Here is a 23,649-nt window from a genome sequence, read left to right on the forward strand (position 1 = left end):
CGTTTCACAGCAAGAGATGATAGTTCAGTAAACTGCTGGCTTACGGGAAGTGGTAATATAGGTTCCATACTTCAGGCGGCGCATGTGCAAGACGACACAAGCACTAGCCTTATCGGAGATAGTGCAGACCAGCCTTGTGACGACAATTAGTTGTAGCGCGGTTCACAAAGTGTAGCATAGTTGCACGCCTCCTGACCCTTGCAGCTGTTATGCATGGGACCCGGCTCACTAACTCAATCGGAAGTTTCGAGAGTGTGGAGTGTTGTTCACGTGATCCTCTGGAAAAACTCTCGACTCAAAGCATTCATCTGTCCGCTGTCGTGCTTCAGGTACAGGGTAAATCACTTTGCCCATGCAATACAGGCCTTTCTGCTGGCACTTGCTGCAGCCATGGTACCCACCGTGATATTTACCAAGCACAAATGCTCTTGCTGGTGCGCCGCAAATAAATCCTTTCACGTGCACATCAAAGTGGTGACCGTTAGCTGTGATGCCAGTGTTAATGACTGGTTAGGTTCATCCCAAACTCTGAAAGAATGACTTGTACAGAATGAGGTTTTCCCATTTTCTTGGTAGCAGCCAAAGAATGACTTGTACAGAATGAGGTTTTCCCATTTTCTTGGTAGCAGCCAACCATAAAAACAGATCGTGGTGCAAGCTGATCACAGCTTCCAAGGATGGGCCAGAGTTGTTCAGTAGTGCTGCTGCCAACACGCATGTCGTCGATGTAAAAGAGCAGCTCGAGCCTTGTCCCATCAGTAAAGCTTTTTTGCAGCCATCAAGCATTGAAGTGTTTCTGCAAGGGAAAAGTGAACGTATATGCCAGGCGGCACGCAACGCGTCCGAGTACGCCTCGGCGTACTGAGCAGTGTTCTTGCGTCTGACGGAACATCCATGTTGCACACATTCCACAACTGCCTAAAGAGTTCTGGTACCGCACTGAGTGGGATGGCGTGTCGAGTAGTCCAAGACGCTAGTCACGCTTGGAACTCTATAGGCGGCCTTTAAAACGTGCAGCCAATCTCACTGCCGGCTTCTGGATGTGGTCCTGGCCAGCCGTCGACGTCGCTTGCCCCTGGCAGTCCAAGATTGTTTCCGTTGCTGCTGCATATTGACAGTTCTTCGGCTACTGGTATAACGAATGCGCTGTCAAAATCAGCGCAAACACCGGCACGATCTACTGACTGGCAGCGCTCCTCTGAGGTCGATGCAGAGCCGTTGTCTGTTACAAAGAGCGGCTTCGGTGTTTCTGTGCTCGCGCTCCATTTCTTCCTGGCACAAAACATCTCCCGTTGCGATGTTAACTTCATTTACAATCCTTCGACTCTTCTGATGTGAGGTCAACAACTCAAAAGGCATTTTTTTCTAGCCGCAGTCATGCTGATGCCGGTCAAATCGAGCAGCAAACGACATGAGTGCTGCTTGACAAGGGAGGAATTCTCCCACCAAAAGCGGCGATGTCGAAAACCTGATACGCTAGATAATTAAACAGATAGAGCCAGTCTTGTGAAGTCGTTTTCGAAACGTATACATATATACTCACCCCTCGTTTTTAAGATGTCTTGCCTGGAACGTCCATAATGTGTCGATTTTGGTCAAAAATCTGTTTCAGACGTTGAATCCCTTGATACGGCGTTTCGAAGACTGTTCTATCTGGCTGTAAGTTGAGGCAGGAACATCGATATAACAGGACGACTGAGGTCGCTCTCGCCAAGCTATCAGCAATTTCGTTCACACATAAGCCCTTATGGTTAGGTACCCAAACTAATCTAAGTTGAGAGGAGGCACTAGAAAAATGAAATGCCCGTAAAAGGCTATTTATTCTGCCTTTTAGTTTGCGTGTGGCTAATCCCACCGCCAAACGTTCAGCCAGAAACACGGATATCAACTGGAGAATTGGAAATACTTATGTATGACCAGTCAAGAGCAAGAGAGAAAACTTTCTTCCCACTCCATATATTTTCTTTCATGGACACTTCATGCGAATCCGAATCCGCCCTCATCGTCGCCGTGATGCTCCAAGTGCGACCAGACGTTCAGCCAGAATACTAATGTATGACCAGTCAAGAGCAAGAGAGAAAACTTTCTTCCCACTCCATATATTTTATTTTATGGACACTTCATGCGAATCCGAGTCCGCCCACGTCGTCGCCGTGATGCTCCAAGTGCGACAGCATCGCGGCCGTGCGTTGTATGCTGTAGGTGCGAGCGATAGCTTGTGGCGTCTTGATGCGGCGTTGTCTTTTCCCGCTCGCATGGGTGGGCGGGGTGGGTGCGCGCGCTAGGTGTGGGTAGAAGCTGGTAGCTTGGTGCGCACCTCTTCTTCTACTCCAGCTAGGGCGGCTGAGCGCGTCCTATCTTGGAGGCAATCTGCGCTGGATTCGAAGGCTAGACGGCGGGATATAGTTGCTGGCTTCGTGTGCGCTGTGTTCTCGTGCGCCCAGTTCGCGTTGAAGCGAGATGCAGCAGGAAGGGGGACTCGCTCGCTGCTGCTGCCGCTTTTCATCATACCAACGTTCTGACAGCGAGTATACGCGGTCATCAAGGGAGATGTGTTCGTGCTTGCCTGTGCGCGAGTACCAATGTGCTTGTTAATTTAGTTAGTAAGCGAATGTTTACAGCAGTTTATGCAGCTCATAAAACGACCAGCCTTACTTCGTAGAGCTGTCTAATAATTCGCTATCGCAATCAATGCTTGGCTTGTACGATGAAACTGTGACATTTCTTTTTTTTTTCTAACTCCCTCCCTTCGACACCGATGCGGTGTCTAGCACTGAGACGGTTACTGTCGTTTTTCTTTCTATCTATATAACTTCCTCCTCCTTTTCTCTGTGCCGTATTCTCTCTCGTTCGTGCCTCTTGCTCGTGTCCAATTACGGCAGAAAAATAGTTTTCCCGCTCTTTCACTGCGCAAGGAACGTCGAAATAATGGGGAATTTTAGGAACAATTAAGAGACTCACAGTTAAGGAGCGCTATCGACCGGGCGTACAAAACAACGCAACCGGTGCATCCCTCGTCTAACTTTAAGCTCAGGCAATGGGCGAGTGATAGTTTAGACGGCCCATGGATAGAAACTATTATTGAACTGCAGTATTCGCGGTTCATTTGGCAAAATATATCAGACAGAAGACTTCCAGAGCAATTTTTTTTGCACAATGTGATATATGGATATTGGTACGTGACTCAGATGTCCAACAGGCGGCACTGTCTTTGGCCAGGAAAGCTTTCCAACGACAGCTCGCTGTTCATTTGTGAGCGCACATTCAATCTGAAGAATGATCCGGCAAGTACTTTATGAATTCGCTTACGACAAACGAAAAAGCGTGCTCTCTGCCCATTTTAAAGGCCATTAGTTCACCGATTGCGGACAGATTCAGCCTTGCAGTAACTGTTTGTGATAAATAGTGTCAAACGGAGCGTCCCCAAACACTAATATAGCCATCTAGTCTGCGTGCCTTTCCTATTCTCAACGCTGCGCACCCATCACTTACAAGATTCGAACGACATGCAAGTTATCTGCGCGACATAGCATTAGAAGGGAAACATGGGCAAGCTGGCGGTAATTCCTGTTTTGAAAAGTAACAGCGCTAAACGGAAAACAAGAACACGACAGTGGCGCTGACTCACAAATGAAGTTTCTCACAACTGAAATAAACTTCAGCTGAGAGCTCTAGTCAGCTTCAGTGTCGTGTTCTTCTGTGCCTAAGTCCTGGTGCGTTTAGCGGTGTTGTCAAAACGTGGCATAGCATTCTTGACAGGATAGTATAGCAAGCGCGGGAAACACAAGCGAGACATGACGATTGTTGGGCGTACCTTGTCCCCACACAGTAATCAATTGTCTCACTTGCGTTTCATTTCATGAAAACTGGATCTGCGCTCGCTGCTTTCCTACCAAGTATGCTATGTCATGCTGACAACGCACATGCTGTTCGTGACCTGGAATTGCCAGGCGCGCAGCGTTAAAAAAGGCACGAGAGATAGGTGAGTATTATACACTCTTAAGACACTTGCACCCTTTGGAGCGTATATGTGCCCCACAAGAATAACTGTTATATGCCTTGCTCGCGTTTCCTTTCACCCTTAAAAAAAATTTTCACCCTTTGAGGCGTATCTATCTTGCCCTCATTTCCTTTCTCTAATGCTGCGAGCCCGGTACTTCGAGGTCACGAACGGCATGCGCGTTAGCAGCGTGACACAGCATTCTTGAGTGAGCGCTGATCTTCAAGATAGGAAACGAAAGCAAAGCAGATGACTATCGTTTTGGGACAAATATACACCCCGAAGGACGCAACTGTTGCAAGAGTTGTCTTCAAAACGCTGCTCTCGCTACTTTCCTGTCAAGAATGCTATGTCACGCTGATAACGCGCATACTGTTCGTGACTTGGAAGTACTGGGCTCGCAGCGTTAAAGAAAGGAAATGCGGGCAACACAGATGACCATTATCATTGTGGGACAAGATACGACGTAATGCTACACTAGGCAAGGTGTGCGGTCTCGAATGCCATAGTCGGCTGAAATACCTACAGAGGACGTTTATGAGGGTATGACCACCCATTATGAGCTTGTTAAGAATGTAAAAAGACTTTTTTCCCCTCACTTTAAGCCATTTAACGTTACATGTCACAATGCTGCAGTTCTTTTGTTTTTGTTTGTTTTTTTAATTTCAGATAGACGCATCTGTTCTTCATTCATATATATACATTAAGCGCACTCGTGTGCTATCACGGGACATGCAGCGGCGCTAGCGAGCGGTTTCGCTTTTGCGCTTGCCGATAAGTTCGCTGTATCGGCAGTACTACCAGTGTCACGCCCTCGAAGCTGCACGTAAGTATACTAGAACTAGGGCATGCGGTTACGGTGATTTGCGGCAGAAGAGCTCATAGCTTCCTATGTGTGTTCTACCGCAAGTGCGAGAACATATGTGCACCGATGCACGTTCCAGTGTTGAGCGCGTTGAGGAAGTGAGTGTTGGAAGCGAAAAAAGAAGAGCCGCACAGAGCGCGTACGCCCTCGCGGGCACTGCCTCTATCGTATTTCTTCTTCCTTTCTCTTTCTTTCTTTCTTTCTTTCTTCTTCTTTAGAGCGACTACCTATCTTTGGCTCTTTCGCCTGTTTTCGTGGTCGGAGGTTGGTGGCTGGGCCATACATGGTTGGACCGATGGTTGGACGTTCGTCGTCCATTGAGCGTGCGCCCGCGCAATCAAGTCGCGAGGCGTGTTCGTCTGCTTGCAGCCTTGTGCACGTTATAGACGAAGAGTAACCAAGTGAAATTACAATTGCTTTGAAAAATGTAATGATGACAGTTAACGATTACTGCCCCACGAAATTGCGCAATTAGTAAAAAGTAGCATGGTATATTTAATATTACTTTCCTCCCTACCTTTATTAACATTACACAAACACAGTAAATAGAACGATGCTGGGTTGACTCTTTCAATAAATCCTGTGCAGCCCTCCACACATTAATTGCTTATCTTCACTAAGAATTGCTTCTCGAAATGTCCTTTCACAATCTTTCGTTTCCTTGTGAAGACATCATCTGTGAAATTGAAAGCTTGCTCGATGTGCACACTGGAGAGAAGGGCTCTGTCGCAACATACAAGCATATTGCCCACCAATTGTGCATGGTTACCAATTGCCGCGGTGCTCGGGTATGGGTCCTCTACTAAGCGCAGCCCTTCATTGTTGCTGGAGTTAGGGAAAACTTTCCTGATTAGACCAGTGAAAAACTGAAAAATTGTCCGCAGTTGATTTTGAGCCGTCAAGGTCAGAAATGGCCAGAAGCACTGTTTCAATTTGTCAGCAAACATCTGGCGGACCTCCACCCAGCACCATCCACTCATAGCCATTTAGAATTAAACGACTAATTGTAACAGGTGCCAGCAAACATTCCCATCCCTTGAAAAGGGGACCAAATCTGTCATATAATTTGATATAAAGCTGCATATTATTAATCTCTAATAGTTATGTTCATGTGTTACAATTGCCAAAATAGCTGTATATGAGTCACATATATATATATCGTATAGATAAAAGCATATGCGTTTAACGGCCAAAATCTTCTGTCTGTATCAGAGAAGTCAGACTGCACTAAGTTAAAAAGACTTGAGCAGGCCTTAGCACCTATAAAGGCCGTTTTTAAATACTTCCAGGAGAGAGAGAGAGAGAGAGAATGAAATTAATTATGAGACAGAAGCTCGGAGGTCGGATCTCTAAGGGAGGTGTGCGATTCTGCAAGCCTGCCATGCTCAGATGATCACGGCGTAGCTTCAGTACGCTGATTGTGGGACGGAGGTAGCTCGTGTACAGGTTTTCATCCCTTTCAACACTGTAGTTCCCAGCAAATTTAAATGCTCAAAGCTGCATTGCCTGCTATAGCTTGTTTCATCGAAAATGTAACTGGTTATATGTGATTGCTTACTGAAAAAGTAATTAAGAAAAGCATTACCAAGTAAACAAAGTAATCATTAAACTACAAGATTACTAATAAAGGTAATTGATTACAATTAATTACCTACTTGTAATTCATTACATACAAATCTGGTTGCTTGAGGCACACGTGCTACAGATGGGCTGGTTAAAGGCTCTGTTCTCTACGAAATTACGCAATGAAATAACAAATGCTGCCTAAATATCCTCGCTGCAACAAATATACAGCATCAAGCACACCATTTCTTTCAAAAGCAAATACCTTTTAGCGTTAGTCGGTCGCTTATATTGACAGTAATTGCATCACTGATTTCTGCACATTTCTTTCTTTCGTGCTGTGTCTAAGGTAACGTTTGACAAGCCAGGCTATATGTATAATGGAAGCTGCCTTATTCATTTAATCTAGTTAATAGTATCGGTTTTTAATAGTGAAGTAACTGTCGCACCCAACTACTGCCACAATGTGATGCACTTATATATACACACATATGGTTCATCTTCATTTCAGCGCAAATGTGTGGCCAGCCTGGAAATGAATTTCCCACCTTATGTGCAGCCCTTCGACAGCGCTTCAGACACAGAATTCATTGAAGCACAGCTGAGGGTCTGTGGAATTGTTCACTTTATCCTAACCTTTTACACTGCCTGCATCTGCCAAATGGGGACCTTAAGATAATAGCTTAGCTTTAGTTGTCTCAAATCACATCAGGCATTGTTATACATAACTGATGTTTCAACACTTAATGTACCAATTGCACAGACTTGAACTGATTCTGTGTGTTATAAATCTATGTTACCAAACTCTCCATTGAGTATAGTTTACAGTAAAATGTTCGATGTCATTTCAGCCATCTCACAAGACAGGCGTCCTTCACCAAAGCACAGAACATACCAAAGAGCACTCGGCCTGTTGTAATTAATTATTGCCATCAATACATGTTGCACTGCCACGTGTGGATTGATAGAAAACAGGAAAAATGCTTTCAAGAGCTGTTGAACAAAAATATTGTTGCTATGCTGTAATAACAGTGCATTAGTCATATCTGTTTCCTTAACTGCTTATGTAGTGATACATATCTTCAGTATATTTCATAGATAAAGGTAGGAGTGGAAAGCATGCAAGCGCAAGTACTAATTCAGCAGGGAGACCAACACTCACAGCATTACCAAGACTTATCAGAATGTTATTAGCCTGCATTTGCACAGTTTTTTTCATGATCACTCGTCAGCTGTGTATAAACTAGCTTACATTGCCACTTTCTTACCAGTATCGATTCATCACTGTCTCCTGTTTGCTGCAAAACACACTGCTCCTGCTGTCAACTTGTGCACTGAGTTACAAGCTCTTCTTTGGTAATAAATATTAAAAAGAAAGAGTAGTAATATCACAGTAATGTGTCTCCAGTCTTCCAGATTCAAGTTCTGGCCTAGGTGCGATTTTTTTTTTTTTCTTTACACCTGGAAGCTGACAATACAGGGTGCACTCAACCACAGGCATTGCTTCTTACAATGGTGTTGTTGCCCAATCATTAGGTCTATCAAACATTTAAGGCAAATAAAGTATCTCTTGCTGCCCAATCCATATGCCCACTTGCATTTCGCAAGCACTGAATTGATGGCAATAAAACAAACGGTGCTTCTCTATTCTTTTCCAGGCATGTTTATACCAGTGCAAGCAGCTGGAATTGGATAGTAATGCTGGTGAACTGCTGTGGTGGGTAAACGACCTTGCGCAGTTGCTCAGCCACACTGACTTCCTGTCGCACCAAAGCCAGGCAGTCCGACGGATGACGGCACATTGCCACGTCTATATTATGCTGTCAAAAATCAACAATGTGCCGTACAGCTGCAGCAGCCTCGTGGCAAGTTACAGTTACAACTTGTGCTGCTAAGAATTTGTGCCATTTTTCGTGTTACTTGCATTTTGCACAAGATTGTTTTGCTAATCCACACTGCTGTTTAACTTAGCAGTGTGGATCAGAAATCTAGTGTTACTGAATTCCAGTTAGGATAAAAAAGAAGCAGATTCGAGTAGGTGATGTGACAGAGTTGGGCAAGTCATGTAATGTATAGAAGAAATAACCAGTGGTCCATCATGTGTAGCAGAATGGTCATCAAGAGAAGGAAAAGTACTCTAAGGTGGCAGAGGACTATGTGCAGTGATAACATTAGAAAATTCGCAGACGTAGAATGAGGTCACTTGCTGCAAGCACGAGTAATCGGATGTCTTGGGGAGGGACCTCTATCCAGCTGCAAATTTAAAAACAGCAGCATAAGTAATAATTAAACGATGAAATTCCAGTGAGTACATCAATATTGATAAATTCAACTCCTAGCACTACAGATAATGAAGCCGGTCACCTCCTCCTGTTCATATGAGCTGAGCACTGCAAACTTAAGAGAAGTCCAGCACACGCATTAAGCCAATTCTAAAAACGTGTTCACAATTCAGTGCACCAAATTTTTTGCAGTCCACACACAAAGGAAAGAAAGCAGCTCATATGCTTGCTTTCTTTAACTTTCAAACCACACTGCTCAGTTAGATAGAGCTAAACAGATGAAAGTGTAACATGTTAAACTTGATGCAACACAAGTCTGACAAATTCAGACATGTTGCTTATCATACATTACTTATCACGAGGCGACCAGCACCATGCCATGGCTTCTATAATGTCGTGTGAAGTATATTTGTTTCTATCGCTTTCTTTTCCTTTACTGCACCATGTGGCCAGTGCCTGTGAAAACGGTGTGCTGTGGTGTGCACATGCCACTTGTACGTGTGCCAATATCCCAGCATGAACAGCGTGCAGCTGAATTTGTGAGTTGATGAATGAAGGCTAAAAAGGGGAATGTATCAGGAAAAGAAATATCACAAAATGTGGCTTGAGGCCAATTTTCTTGCCTATACCCCACCTCACTAACTCACTGAAGCTTCACAGAAGCATTAGCAGAACACAATCAGCAAGCCCGCCTCCCTTTTCTGGATAAGCACCCCAACTTTCATTATAGACTGGCTGACACAAACCTTAGCCATTGCTGCAATGCACAGAGTACAGTTCTGCACATTTAATAATAATAATATATGGGGTTTTACGTGCCAAAACCACTTTCTGATTATGAGGCACGCCGTAGTGGGGGACTCCGGAAATTTTGACCACCTGGGGTTCTTTAACGTGCACCTAAATCTAAGTACACGGGTGTTTTCGCATTTCGCCCCCATCGAAATGCGGCCGCCGTGGCCGCGATTCGATCCCGCGACCTCGTGCTCAGCAGCCCAACACCATAGAGTTCTGCACATTTAATAGGTTGGCAACAGGGTATCTTACAGATAAGGCTTGCATGCTTAAAAGTATGTCATCTCTGTGGTAAATTATGGTATTTCTTAATGCTTTGACCTTATTATTTTTTGCTGCAATATTTTCTACTGCTCAATACTCAGCCAGCTGTTTCATTCACTGATTACAGTTGTGTGACAATGTACTTTTTGCAACTTTCGCTCACATATTTCTGAGCCTTATCAAAAATTTGATATTTCAGGATGTGCTGCAGTCGCTGGTGGATCAGCTTGCCTTGCTGTGCGATTCATCAAGTTCAGCATATGAAGAGCGCCTTGAAATGTTTAAGGCACGTTCAGGCACTTGAAAATCTAATGTGTTAAAATGTTCAAGGCAAATTTGCAAGGCCAGGGTTTCTGTACATGGCCAATTTCAGTACAAATATGTGTTCCACATGTGAATTTCCACATGTAATACTAGATTTTAAAGTAGCCAGGCTATAAGACTCTCAATTAGCTGCATACGAAATGTCCAAAACCCCTTAGCGCTAATGCTCTACAAGTGAATTTCCTCAATATGGGAAAGTGCAAAATGGAATGGAGCAATGTATCGCAATATAGTTCGTGAACCTCCGTAGACTTTTGAGAGAGCCCAAGGAGTTATGTGATGACTGCTCTGAGGGATGACATAGCAGCAATGGGTGTCATCTGCAAGAAGGGCAAGCAAGGCGGCCTGCGAGGCATTTGCAGCACTTTATCTTAATTAGAATTGGATAGTAATGCCGGTGAGCTACTGTGGTGGGTCAACGCCCTTGCGCAGTTGTTCAGCCGCATTGACTTCCTGTCGCACCAAAGCCAGGCAGTCTGATGAATGGCGGCACATTGCCATGTCTATACCATGCTGCCAGCAATCAACAATGTACCATACAATTTCCACAGCCTCGTGGCAAGTTGCAGTTATAACTTGTGCTGCTAAAAATTTGTGCCACTTTTCATGTTAACTGCATATTGCATAAGATTGTTTTGCTGATCCACACTGCTGCTTACCTTAGCAATGTAGATTAGAATTCCAGTTAAGATTAAATAGAAGCAGACTAGAGTAGGTTATGTAGTGGAGTTGGTCAGGTCATGTAACGGGTAGAAGAAATAACCAGTGGTTCATCACATGTAGCATAACGGTTGTCAAGAGAAGGAAAAGTAATCAAAGGTCGCAAAGGACTATGAGCAGCGATAACGTTAGAACATTCACAGACATGGTGTGAGCCCAAGAAGTTATGTGGCGACCGCTGTGAAGGCCGACAGAACAGCAATGGGCGTCATCCGCAAGAAGAGCAAGCAAGATGGCCTGCAAGGCATTTGCAGCACTTTATCTGAATTAGAATTTGCTCCTCTCACTCACTCGGACAAGACTAGAAACGAGAAATAAACATTATTCAGAATCTGTCTTGTGACTTCGAAAGAGGTGTCAGAACCCTCGTTCCCACAATGCACTGAATATTTTAGTGGACTACCACTGACGCTTAAAGCATTAAAAATGTAATCCTGGCAGCTGCAAAAGCCGTCATATTGTGCACATAGCCATTGGCCAGTGTGTGAATTGCAAAGGAAAGAAAACTTATGGTACATCTCATCAACATTTAGCAGCTTCATATTGCAGACAGCGAAGCGGACAGCTGTCATGGCAGCTGTTTAAAGCCGATCCAAAGCTGTTGAAAGCCAGTTTAAAGCTATTCAAAGCTAGTTCAAAGCAAAACTGTTCAGCTGGTCATGCCAGCTATTGTGTCAGCTGTCAGGTTAGTTGCTGCTGTGGTGAAGCCACCATCTCAAGCAATATATACATATAATTCACCCTTCCACTTTGTACTCCCTGGTGCATGCAAACATGCAAGAAGTTAATTCTCAAGGTGTGTTGCAACATACACTGGCGTCCCAGTTATTTTTGTGCTCGAATGCATAAAATGGTGCTTTGTTAAAAAAGTGGAACAACAGTGCATTTTTACTGCATGATCGACGACACGTATCTCGTAACTGGTGCCATCCTTAGGATTTGTTCCAAGTATATGTGCCTGGTAAACGCATTGGCTACAATTAGCAAAAATATGTGTTGTAAGGTAATTAGCTAAACTTAATTATTCAAACTTTGTCAATTATCTCATCATACATTTTAATCTGTCATGCAAGTAATCTCGCCGTTTCAAGAAATCCAGCTCAAGGAATAAAACTGGGCTATTTGCCAAAGGTGATCTTAAAATTCCGTATGATCTAAAATATAGCGCCTGATATGTACACACATGTAAGCAAAAAATGGGAGGTTGATAGTCAGTGTCGATGTGTGTCTTGCGTCTTCCTTCTGCCATTATCTATAATGCTCATTTACCATTCCTAATGGTGCGAGCAAAGTGCATGAAAGTATGGGTATCACAAATTTTTGGTTATTGTCCTGGCTTGATGCATGGGCTCTTTATGGTTTGGCAGGAAAAAAAACGAAGGAACGTACTCAAGGTGTTGCCAGCATTACTCTGAATGAGCCACTTTCACTATGAAGTCCTATAAGGTTACGAACGTTGAGATTAAAGAAATGCATGGGAAAGGTTGCCCTTGCAGTTCATGCTCCTTTATACACGTTTAGGCAGTAGAAAAATTACTGCATTTTCATAACTTTCACATTCCTGAACATTCTCTAAGCACCTGCACTTTCTTTTTTCCATTAATTTCACACGCTCATGCATCCTTTCATATTTTTGTGGCTCCCATTCAAAAATAGTAAACTATGGCTTGTATGCCACATGCTTGTGCTGTATTAATCTGTGTAATAATGCACTAGGTGTTCTTTATTTTGCGTTCTTGTTTTTTCCAGACAATAAGCCATGGAAGATTGTTCATTCGTATTCATCCAAGAGTGCGACAGTTTGGTGCTATTGTTCACAAACTGTTCATTGCCCTTTATGATGTCGTCAGGTGAACCATCTAAATTTATTTTGACTGATGAAATTTAAAGAGCAAAACAAGAATCTAGTTCCACTAGGTCAAGCTACACTAATTTCTAGTAGTACATGTTTTTGTTTTCTTAGCACTCGTTCTTGTCACAGCTGATTCACTCCTCGTGCGAGACAAGCATTTCAATGGTAATTTTCTTCATTGTTTTTGATACAGTGAAATTTTAAGAAGCTTACGAGATGGAGGAAGTCACACTTTCATATTATATATACTTTTGGGTCGGCTGCTGGGCACAATGGCTTGGAGCTCACTGGTACATGCAGTAATTAATTAATTAATTAATTTATTTATTTATTTAGTCAAGTTACCCCTAAAGGCCCTTTGGTTGAAGGTATTACAAGGGGGGCTAATTAACAAATTAGGGATAATTAACAGTGTATGCGTATACAAAATTCATAAAAAAGTTATACAGTAGAACAGGTACAAAAAAACAGATTGCTTATTAAAGGAGAATTAATAACATAATAAAACAAAGGTCCAAAGTGTGGTAACAATTAAGGTACTGAACAAAAGTATAAAGTACAGTAAATTGAAAAAAAGTGCAAAATACAATTAAACATATTAAAAAAAATGTGTATTAGTAAACACATTGTGAAAAGAACAAACCAGTGGAATATTAATCAGGGATGGTTGCATGTATGTTATTATGAACAAGGTCTTGAAATTTGCTGATGTTAGTTGCTATAGCAATGTGTGATGGCAACTGGTTCCATTCCTTTGATGTGTGCAGTTTGAAAGATGCATGATAAATGGTGTGTGTGTCAAGTCCACTGTGTGCTGTCCCTCTGCAGCCACAACATTGGCCTCATTTCTGGAGTCTGGCAGTTTCTCTCGCCAATACTGAATAACCTTGAGTCACCAGAAAAGACAATGGACTTCATCTTTGCACACCTAATTCCACCTTTGAAGGTAGGAACTGTGGATAGCCATTCTTGCTTCTTCTGTTTTGTGTTTTTGTTTTTTCTTCTCTCGTACACAGCAAATTCATTCCCTGAAGTTGGCAGTTAGGTTCAATTGCAGATGTTATACTTTTGGCCAATGAATATTGTCCAACAAAATCATTTTCATTTTTTCTCATATCCCACAGTTTTAGTGATTGGGGACATTGACATAAACACATGTGGCTGTATTTTCGAATGATCCCTTTCATATTTCACCATTTTCAGTCTTCATGATTGACTCTATGAAATGTTATAAGACACTGGCCTTGGTATTGTTTGGATAGCCTGCCTTGCATTCTTTTCTTTTCTTTTTTTTCTATGCTTTGTAGTTATGTGAACATATGTGCATTTCTGCATTTAGCCCCATTATTAAATCACTTGCAGAGGAGGCTGAAAAGCTTTTTAGTACATTTATTGGCAGCTTTTACCTAGTGCTCTTGCACATTAAAACATAATGTTAATGTAGGGTGACTCAGTGCTGTCAAAAAAGTTAGCATCTCTAAGTAACCTTCACAATTTTCCAGAATATTTCTTTATGCATCACTTAATGATATAGCCACAGACATTTCAGTGAAGTGCTTTTAATTACTGCAGCTAATCTGTTATTTGTGTACCTTTTTTTCACTTGTGTGGAATATGGGATCGATGGTGCCCCAGAAAAAGGAGCCACTGTGCTACACTGTTTCAAAAGAGCTGGTGCACAATGCATCTCCATCACTGCAGGCAACTATGGACATGGTGAGCAGTTAAATGTTTGTATCAAATTTATTAGCAAGTTTTTGACGGAAGCTTTACTCCAGCTCTTGTCTGTTCAACATAGCGAACTTGAAACATGTCATGTGTAAACTTGGAACACGGAAATGCTCTCATTTGGCTGTATTGTTGTAGTGCCTTGATTGCAAATTTGGTGCATTAAAAATAATAGGTACATTTTAGTAACTGTTGGCAGCATACTTTTTATTTAGGCCATCCCTGAAAAAAAAAAAAGAATCTAGGATATATTCAGGAACTAAAGCATGAACTTTGCAGTGCCGTAATTATGCAGTAAAATAAGATACAGAAATTTTATAACCAATTTCTATAAGGATGTGTAAAGTTGCTAAAATAATTGTGAAATGGGTTTCACAAAAAGACTGCACATGATGCACAGTATCGGGGCAGGAGAAGAGCAGTGTAAAATAGCTATTTGTTGTGGGTGTCCATCACGGCATTTACCTGTGGACCGATGTAAAAGCTTTACTCTATCCCTAGCCCCTCATCCCCTCTCTTTACTCCTTTCGCTTTTTTTCCAATTAAATTGCTTGCACGTCTTGATCAGATGGCTCTGCAATAGACCCAAGTAGCACCCCAGCAAGGAGCCAAACAGGCCCAAGGCTAAGTAGGTGGGCGAGTTGGTGTGGGATCAGCTCATGTACAGGGTGGTCCTTTATGAAAGGGACCACACGAGTGTGTGGTCTCTGCTCTGTGGAGACTGCTTAGAGCGCCAGCAGCAGGCAGCAAGGGGAAGCATGTTCGCCTGTAGTGCCATCTATTGGCGTCCAGAATAAGCAGAGACAGCTAATAGGCAAGCGGCCGCTGGACTGCCTCCCACGCCAGGTGGATGCTCAACAGGTGGGGCCTGCAACGCAGTGTCTGCAGCTGGCAAACCGCGCTCGGTACGCTAGCAGACTGGAAACGTTTAAGGACCAACATATGCCCATTCGTTAATAGGCACTCCCAGTATATTATAATGCATAAGCATTTTTTGGTGAGTACTCAACAAGATCTGTCTGCCACGCGAAAAGAGTAATGCCTTGTACCTGAACAAAATGCGTAATGTGCAAAGTTACGACATTTATTCATTATAACATCTCAACTGTAGAGGATTGGCATCTTCATAAATTATGAGGAACAACTAAAAACACTGATTAGAAAAAATAACTATAGAGATACATAGGGTCCACAGAGAATGGTGGACCAACTGAAATTTGGAGTGGGGGGACAACTTGAAATCTGGGTGTAGGCCAACATAAATTTGGGGGTGGGCCAGCTTGAAATTTAGGGGTGGGCCAACTTGAAATTTGGGGGTAGGCTTATGCACACTTTGACAACTCCAGTACAGTTTCTGCATACTTTTTTTTGCAGTACGAAGCTCTGGCTCACCACTCCCCCATAGCATAAATAATCCTCACTTGATTTGGAGTGGTTTAGGAGAGAAGTGCACTCAGGTGAAAAGTTAGCTTAGGTAAATAAACATAATTATTTCGTTAATTACTGAGGCTGTTATATTTATAATGATGACATTTGCTTAATTACTTGATTAGCCTTAGCTAATGTTATGGTGGAGATGTCTGTATCTAATTAATAATTGAGATTACCTAGTTAGGTCTAACTAATCTCAAGGTACCCTTAATTATTCCTAATTAGACTCCGTTTATTTAACAATTAGTAGCTTGATCAGTCCGATAATTTAACAAATGTATTAGCCTCAGTATTCCTAATTACCCTCAATTAATCCCCATTATGATTAACTAATTTTATCGTAACTAATCTACTTAGTCTTATTAACCTTACCCTTATACCTCAGTACTCACTATATATAGTCGTAATCATAAATCTTATTAGTCATACGTAGTCATAAGGCATTCTCATATACACCTCCATAGGACCTCGTGTATACCTATGCATGCAGTGCATCGTGTCGCGTGTTACAGACAGATAAACGGAAAGACGGACAGACAGAGCTCCGAGGGAAGTAGCTCTAGAATGCTTAGACATTAATATAGGTACACCAGGAGTACCTAACAACTATCTAATAACCTAATAACTAATAATACCTAATAACCTAATACCTAATAACTACTAGTATGTTGGTGCTTCCATGTTTCCAGTGCGCTTGCGTGCCCAACGCGGTTTGCTAGCAGCAGACATTGCACTGCAGGCCCTGCTCCTTGCGCAACAGTCACGCCAGGAGAGGGGGGGAGTTCCAGCTAATTATAGCAAGCACTTGCCTATCGGCCATGCCTGATTACTCCAGCCACCAATTGATGACGCCACAAGCAGACGTGCTTCTCCTTCCTACCTCTTGCTGGTGCTCTGAGCAGCCTCCGAGCACGGGCCACACGCTCGCATGTTCCCTTTCATAAAGGACCACCCTGTACATGTTGAGTAATGTATGAGCATTAGTGTTATCCACCATTCTCCTTGTGCCAGGCTGCATGCGATCATTGGCATGCAGCCTGATGCAGTGGTGATACCACGATTCCTTCCTAGCATAGGTGGCTATGCAAATGTCAGCAAACATCCATTTGCATGCATGGAAAATGCACACAGTGCTCTTATCCTTCAACTAACATATTAATATAGTTTGCATAGTAAACAAAATAAAGATTTCTAAGAAATCTTTCATTGATATTCCAGTGTATGTGTGAATACTGCCGGAGTAGACATTAGTAAGAGATCAATGTCTTTCAAGATGAAGTAATTAAAGGAAATTAACTTGTAGCGTAATTGTGACCACTGCACATGATGATGTGCAGCTGCTACAAGGCTATGTGTGCAAGCCTGTGCATACAAATTCTGATTCTGTATCCATGGAAACAGCAGTGTGCCTCCTTCATGAAGTGATTCGTCTCTCTCCCATGGCCACCTCACTCGCCTTCTCCCAACTTGCTCAGATGATTGAGGTAACAGAACCATTCTTTTATACATGTTGCATCTTTTTTGTTGTTGCTGCAACTACATCCACCTTGACACAGACAGTTACAAGGGCTAGGGTGACTTTCATTCATTAACCCCATTCTCTTGTTCATATATACGTGCAAATGCTACTTTACAGTACATTATATATATATATGTATTTTAATTCCTTAAGTATGTCCTAGTAGTACAATATCATAGTTTGTTATGTACATCACGTACATTTCAATACAGGTTGTAAGCCATAGTATATGAGCAACTAACATAGTTGGCAATAGTTAACTTGTGTTTGACATAAGTGCAAATATTCACTTTGAAATGTGCAGGAGCATTAATTTTTATATAACAGTGAAAATAAGTATCAGTGCTCCCTGAAACCTCTCATTGAATTGCCTTTATGTATCAAAATAAGTGATAGAAATGTAATTTTATGCCTAAATGTTCATGCATAGGGTAGCGAATTATATAAAAGTGGCTCTGTTATTTCTTTCTTTCATTGTTCAAGGTCATATTAAAAATAAAGTTGCCTCCACCAGCATGTTGAAAGGCAAGCCTAGTATGTATTAGAACATGTTGTATTCATGCATGCTTCAAGATACTGGTGTGCAGTAAATTTAATTGTGTGCAGTAATTTAAAATGAGGTTCATTATTTTATAACTACTATGAGATCTCCACTCAATTTACTTAATCTGGACTTCATCTACGTGTGCCAAATATATTGTGTAACAGCCATCAGGATTAGCCCAGCAGACTGCCTATCAACGTGTACAGCGTGAGAAGAGATTAAATTGTAAATTGTTAAAGTTGTGTCTGGTTCTAGCATTTCAAATAAGGTTTATTTTATAGGCCAGTTCTGATTTTGATTACTACTGGCGGTGGTGCATTGCTGTCACACTGCCAGTGGTGACATTCCGCAGCTTGGAAGTGAAATGTGTCGCATGCAACAGACTTGTTCTGAAATACTTGGCTAGTATCCGACTCTCCTTCCACTGTAATTGGCTGGCTTCTTAGGGCATGAATGTGTAAAGAGCAAAGTGCAATAGACCAGGACAGAAGAAGAACACAAACGACAGGACCGGCGACAGGACCGGCGCCGGTCCTGTTGTTTGTGTTCTTTTGTCCTGGTCTATTGCGCTTTGCTCTTCACACATTCAAGCATGCACCAACTAGCCCAAGCAAGAGTTTTTCTTAGGGCAGTTCTGCGTACTAACCTGGTGTCATGCGCTGCAATCATCACGAATTGAAGCTCCCTCATGGTACTGCAGCTTACTGAAATGTTCCACTAATTCATGCCAAGTGAGAAAACTTACAAAGGAAGAACAGAATAAAACCTTGTTTAGGCATGAATTGCAACCAAGGAAAAGAAGAGAGGACAGCTCATAAGCGACAGGTCTCCTGATTGCTGCAAAATATCCCTATCAGTGCTTTGCATTTACGTAAAAGAGTGAATTTTTTTTCCTTTTTTGTTTGTTTTTGTACGTTTGTTTGTTTGTTTGTTTGTTTGTTTGTTTTGGAGGAGGTAAATGTCAGTGTAATTTCTTACACTAAAATTTTGGTTTGCACCTTCTGAAGAACAGCGCACACTCCCAGTACTCCAACTCTTGCTTGCGGATTATTAAATTCTTCGGAAGTGTAGGCGGTGTGATGTGATTTGTGGTTACTGTGAGAGATCCTCTTGTTCTTTGCTTATGTCTGTTGTAAAAAAAAAAAAATTAGAAGTGTTCCATTTTTACAGTGAACGCACACTCGGGTACAGCTGTTGTGATGTTGATGCACGAAAAAGGGTGAAGTGTTGAAATGGGAGCTTTTGCCTCACGTGGCGCAGCATTTCATAGTTGGCCTTGTCTTCCTAAGCTGACTATCCTGCAGACTAGATTTGCATATTTGTGGTAGCAAGGCCCCTGTTTTGAAATCTGTAAGGTAGAAAAATGTTAAACTCAGTGCACCTTCAGGCATAGCTTAAGATTCTCTTCATCACATATGTCAGGTGTCATTGCCTATAGAATGGCTTGACTTCCTGGAACAGTTCTGTCTTACCTAGTCGTTGGGCTCTTAATAATCATTACTTTCATGACGGTTTCATGCAAGGTGTTTGCACCAGCCCAATACAGCAAGTGCAAATGAACTCTTGCAGAATTCACATGTAAGTGCAGTTTCTAAAGAGTTTCTCAGCTAATGCTGCATCAGTTCATGCGCAGTGCACAAGGATTTGTTTTTTTTTTTTTTTTGTCTCCATGTATACATTTTTACACTCAGTCTCAGGATGCTCATGAGAGGCTTGTGGCTGTGGAGTCACTATGCTACTTGGCATCACGAAAATCACTCAGTATGGCTCCTGGCGGCAGGTACATGTGCCAATTATACTTAAAAAGGTGCGAATGCATGCTTTATTGATATTAAAGGGCCTCAATGCTTCCGCTGGCAACCGCTTGTCTCACTCATTTTTGAATAAATGAAAATTTTGGCACTACTAATGTGGAAAGCTAAGGGAACCAATAAGGATTGCATAGCCTTCTCAGGTGCAACGAAATTAACCAGTCTGCTACAAAACTAAAATGCTGCTTCCTTGATCAGATGGCAAAAGCGTCTGCTGATATCAGCACCTCTAGCTAGTACAAGCTTCATTAAAATTCGACAATGTCATCTTTGTTTGACCAATTCATACTTTCAATAATTAGACTTGATCGTTTAATGACCGTGGTTTCATGTTAATTATTGCTTTTCATTGTCTTGATGAGTTTGGCGAAAGCCGAAAAAAAAATCTTTTTCCTCTTCTTCCGAGAATAATTTGTTGCTTCTATTGCTATTAGCTTCTGAAACATGGCAGGCCCCACGCTATCTTCGTGAACATTGCTGGCATTTTCATTTCTTACCTATTCTGCACAAATAATGGTTCTAAGAAAAAGTACAGTTCATACAAACAATAAATTTTGCCACCAAAGTTATTATCTCATGAGGAAACATATCTCTACTGTCCTCCACAAAACAACCCATAATTGCATGCTGTATCATATATGATACAGAAATTAATGCTTGCTTCGCATTACCAGCCGAATATATTTCTCGATTGAAACACACTAGGCTAATAAAGGGTAAAAAAAACACTCTGATATATCTTGTCTGCCATTTTCAAGTGTATAAATTGTGGAAATAACCTGTTTATTCACAAACTTATTGCACATTGTGCAACGAGCTGCCGCCATACACTTTTTAAAGGAAAAATAACTTAAATGTTATTTCCAGCACTGCTTTCACTGTGTATTTCATTGCTAGAGAAAACAGGATTCCAGGTCAATATTTAGGATTTTCTTTCTTTTTGATTCTTTTATGCTTGAAGTTGTTCTGTACGTATCGTATATGATACACCATGTGGTAAGGGGTTAACATCATATGGCACTTGCTTGCATGCTGCTTGCGTCAGTGATGATACAGTGGTACATTTCTCATTAAGTATGAATATTCTCGAAAACTGGCAGCAAAAAATTTGATACATGCTCGAGATGTAGTGTCACTTGCATATAGCTTTATGATACATCAGAATATATTAGGTTATCGTTTCATGTTTAATTTTGAAAAGGAAGCAAGATGTGGTCCACATGGGTGGACCACATCTTGATGACATGAGTGGACCACAGTTCGATGAAGATAGACATCTCCACATATTTAAACGTTTTATTTATTTGAGTGTCACTAAACTCCTGCTCAGTACATTTGCTCATGTTACAGAGTATTGGTAATGGAACAATTAAATGTGAAAATAATGCTTTTCAGTCGAGAACTCCACTTCTAAATGTTCAGTCCACCTTACTGAAGGACTTCACATGATTGAAAGCTGGACATGTTGGTAAAAAATTTGTGCATCGCAACATGTAACTGCGTTACACGCTGCACACCAAGAAGGATGGCCACACATACCGTATTTTCGCGATTCTAAGCACCCCCCAATTCTAAGCACCCCCCTCCACTTTCGCGAAAGAATTCGGAAAAAAAGCTTGCATGCGAATCTAAGCACCCCCCTATTTGTCAGGAAGAGCGCGTAGCCAAGACCGCCCAGCGCGCTTGCTCGCTCTGTTATCGAGTCGGAGCCGTCGGAGTCCCGAGGTAGAACGGTGTCCGCGGCGCGATCTTGCCGCACAGCCGGATTGCAGAGCCGCGCGGACTCGTGAGTGGCAGTGATAGCGACTAAGCATCCGACACAAGCGGTGGGCTCACTGTCTTCACTGATTTTTCTTTTAAATGTTTGCAAAATAAAATGTTATTTCTCGCACCCGTCTTGTCGTGATGTTGCAGCAAAAAGGGGGAGGGGGGGTCATTCCAGATTTTTCGAATCTAAGCACCCCCCCTCACTTTGGGCATCGCGATCATGAAAAAAAGGGGGTGCTTAGAATCGAGTAAATACGGTAATTTGCTCATGACTGTGTCTTAGCTGCATCGTGTTGCATTTGTTTTCACAATGTAACACATTAATATATCTTATGCAGTGAAATAACAATTCAACAAGATCAGCATCTGAAATGGACATTTTATGGATACACACTTTCAGGGAGATAAAGAACATTTTGCAGTCTGCGTAAATCTATACGGTTGCTGACAGAATAGTTGAACACTGCACCACTGTCATCACCGCTGTATGAAAACAAAGTATTGCCGAGTTTGCCCGGTGAATTTTCCTTTTTCTCAGGTGCACCGATGGGTCCCCTCGAATCCGAGAAGCATGTTTGAAGCTTTCATCAAGCGTCCTGTGCTGTCCTGAATTTGCTGGAGATGTGCTTGGTACGCACCATTTACTCATTATGGCATTGATTAAACACCGCTCTGGCATCAGCTATCTTGGGCAAGATGGTGAGACCCGGTCATGCACAAATGTTTTTTTTTTTTTGCTACTTGTATTCGACGTCAAAAATTGTTTTTAACTATGCCATTGTGCTATGGCATTGGACTATGTCGTTGTGTATCACGTGCTGACCTGTAAACTTTTACAATTTTATCGTAAAATTACTAATTCTTACCTCATTTACAGTTGTCATATTTACACCAATAATTTTACAATTTTTCTTTTTTGTCCACTTTAGAGCAAGACTGATTTCACAAGAATGAGCAGTTGCCAACAAATATTTTGCAGTGTCTGGTTGATTACTTGTAACTGCCAAAAGCAGCGGCACCCTTTCAAAGAATTGATGTATAACAACAAGCCAAATTTCAGCAACTGTTAAGTACTTGAATATTTAATAAAGAAATGTAAACACTTCTATCTGTGGCGACCACAAAGCAAAGTGCCTGTTCACAACGTTCCTGTAAAAATATCTGCAGTTATTGAAAAAATAAGTGCTCACTATCTTGAATAAGAAAACAGATTTTAGTATTCTTTGCTAAATTTTAGAGAAAGGACAGGGAATGCGGGAGATGGAAATTCAAGATGATGAGCAGAACGTGAATAAGGTGAATTCACCTTGTTCACGTTTTGCTCATCGTCTTGCTAAATTTTTGTATTTTTTGGCTTCAACTGTAGTATATGTTAAGGTTGGCAGGTGTATGTACAGGCATCGACAAAAGTGGTATACTCCACGCAGCGGGAGCCGGAGCAACGGCAAACTGCATCGCAACGCCGTCTACAGGCAGCATCGCGAGACATGTCTACCGATAATAAAGGGCACCCATTGGCTGTCTCGATCCCAGATGCCGCCTGTAGATGGCGTCGCAATGCAGTGTGCCACTGCTCCGGCTCCCGCTGCGTGGAGTATACCACTTTTGTCGGCGCCTGTACATGTAAATTAGCCATCAGTTTTAACAGACTACCATATTTAAATATTGCAGCAAATGATGTAATAAAACTGATAGGTCTTTTTGCTAGCAGTGTGTCAGTAGCAGAACACTCTCACTGCCCTGATGGTTGTCCGAGTGCACTGTCTACAGCAACAGTTTAAGTTATCAAGGAACACTATGCATTATTGCATAAACATATAGCACCCACATTTTAACAAAATACTAATATAGTCACATTAGACTTGCAGAAATGAAGTGTTACTGCATGTTTTATATATGTGACACATAAACACTGAGTAGTACATACCTTGATTAAGACTGCACTTGAGTCAGCTCATAGACAGATGAGAGTGGTGTGGCACACGCATGCTAGTTGCAGTAAACACGCCCGTTGAAGTAGACAGGATCGCCGATTGTTGTCGAACATTGCCACACTGCCTGCAGTGACGTCACTAACATAATTCCTTGTCATTCAAGCCCTAAGAAAAAAAGAAAAAGAAAAGATGCAAAAGTTATTGTGTCTGTAGGCACAAAGTTATGAAATGATATATTTGCATGCAGAAT

The 23,649-nt window shown here is 42.0% G+C and overlaps 1 protein-coding gene and 1 long non-coding RNA gene across 6 annotated transcripts in view; one reads left to right on the forward strand and one right to left on the reverse strand.

The window, feature by feature from the left end:
* Positions 1–4,398: 4,398 nt before the first annotated feature.
* The window catches only part of LOC135902563 (sister chromatid cohesion protein PDS5 homolog B-like), a 39,483-nt gene continuing 20,232 nt past the window's right edge, over positions 4,399–23,649 (forward strand). The window contains exons 1-11 of one of the 5 annotated variants that reach the window (XM_070535387.1): positions 4,399–4,543; positions 4,670–4,826; positions 6,940–7,035; positions 8,087–8,293; positions 9,969–10,055; positions 12,563–12,663; positions 13,494–13,611; positions 14,301–14,381; positions 17,162–17,308; positions 19,579–19,694; positions 22,004–22,164. In XM_070535387.1, coding sequence (XP_070391488.1) covers positions 6,964–7,035; positions 8,087–8,293; positions 9,969–10,055; positions 12,563–12,663; positions 13,494–13,611; positions 14,301–14,381; positions 17,162–17,308; positions 19,579–19,694; positions 22,004–22,164 — 1,090 coding nt within the window. In that variant the 5' untranslated portion in view covers positions 4,399–4,543; positions 4,670–4,826; positions 6,940–6,963. Of the gene's footprint in view, positions 4,576–4,669; positions 4,827–6,939; positions 7,036–8,086; positions 8,294–9,968; positions 10,056–12,562; positions 12,664–13,493; positions 13,612–14,300; positions 14,382–17,161; positions 17,309–19,578; positions 19,695–22,003; positions 22,165–23,649 lie in introns of all 5 variants that reach the window. The other 4 variants (XM_065432727.2, XM_070535389.1, XM_070535388.1 and 1 more) reach the window with 4 other exon arrangements.
* LOC139057358 (uncharacterized) lies at positions 8,468–23,504 on the reverse strand. The gene is made up of 2 exons (XR_011512708.1): positions 23,393–23,504; positions 8,468–8,681 (listed from the first exon to the last, which is right to left on the reverse strand). It is a non-coding gene; the product is annotated as an uncharacterized lncRNA (long non-coding RNA).

Source organism: Dermacentor albipictus, chromosome 3, assembly GCF_038994185.2.
Source record: "Dermacentor albipictus isolate Rhodes 1998 colony chromosome 3, USDA_Dalb.pri_finalv2, whole genome shotgun sequence".
Classification (NCBI taxonomy): Eukaryota; Metazoa; Arthropoda; class Arachnida; order Ixodida; family Ixodidae; genus Dermacentor; species Dermacentor albipictus.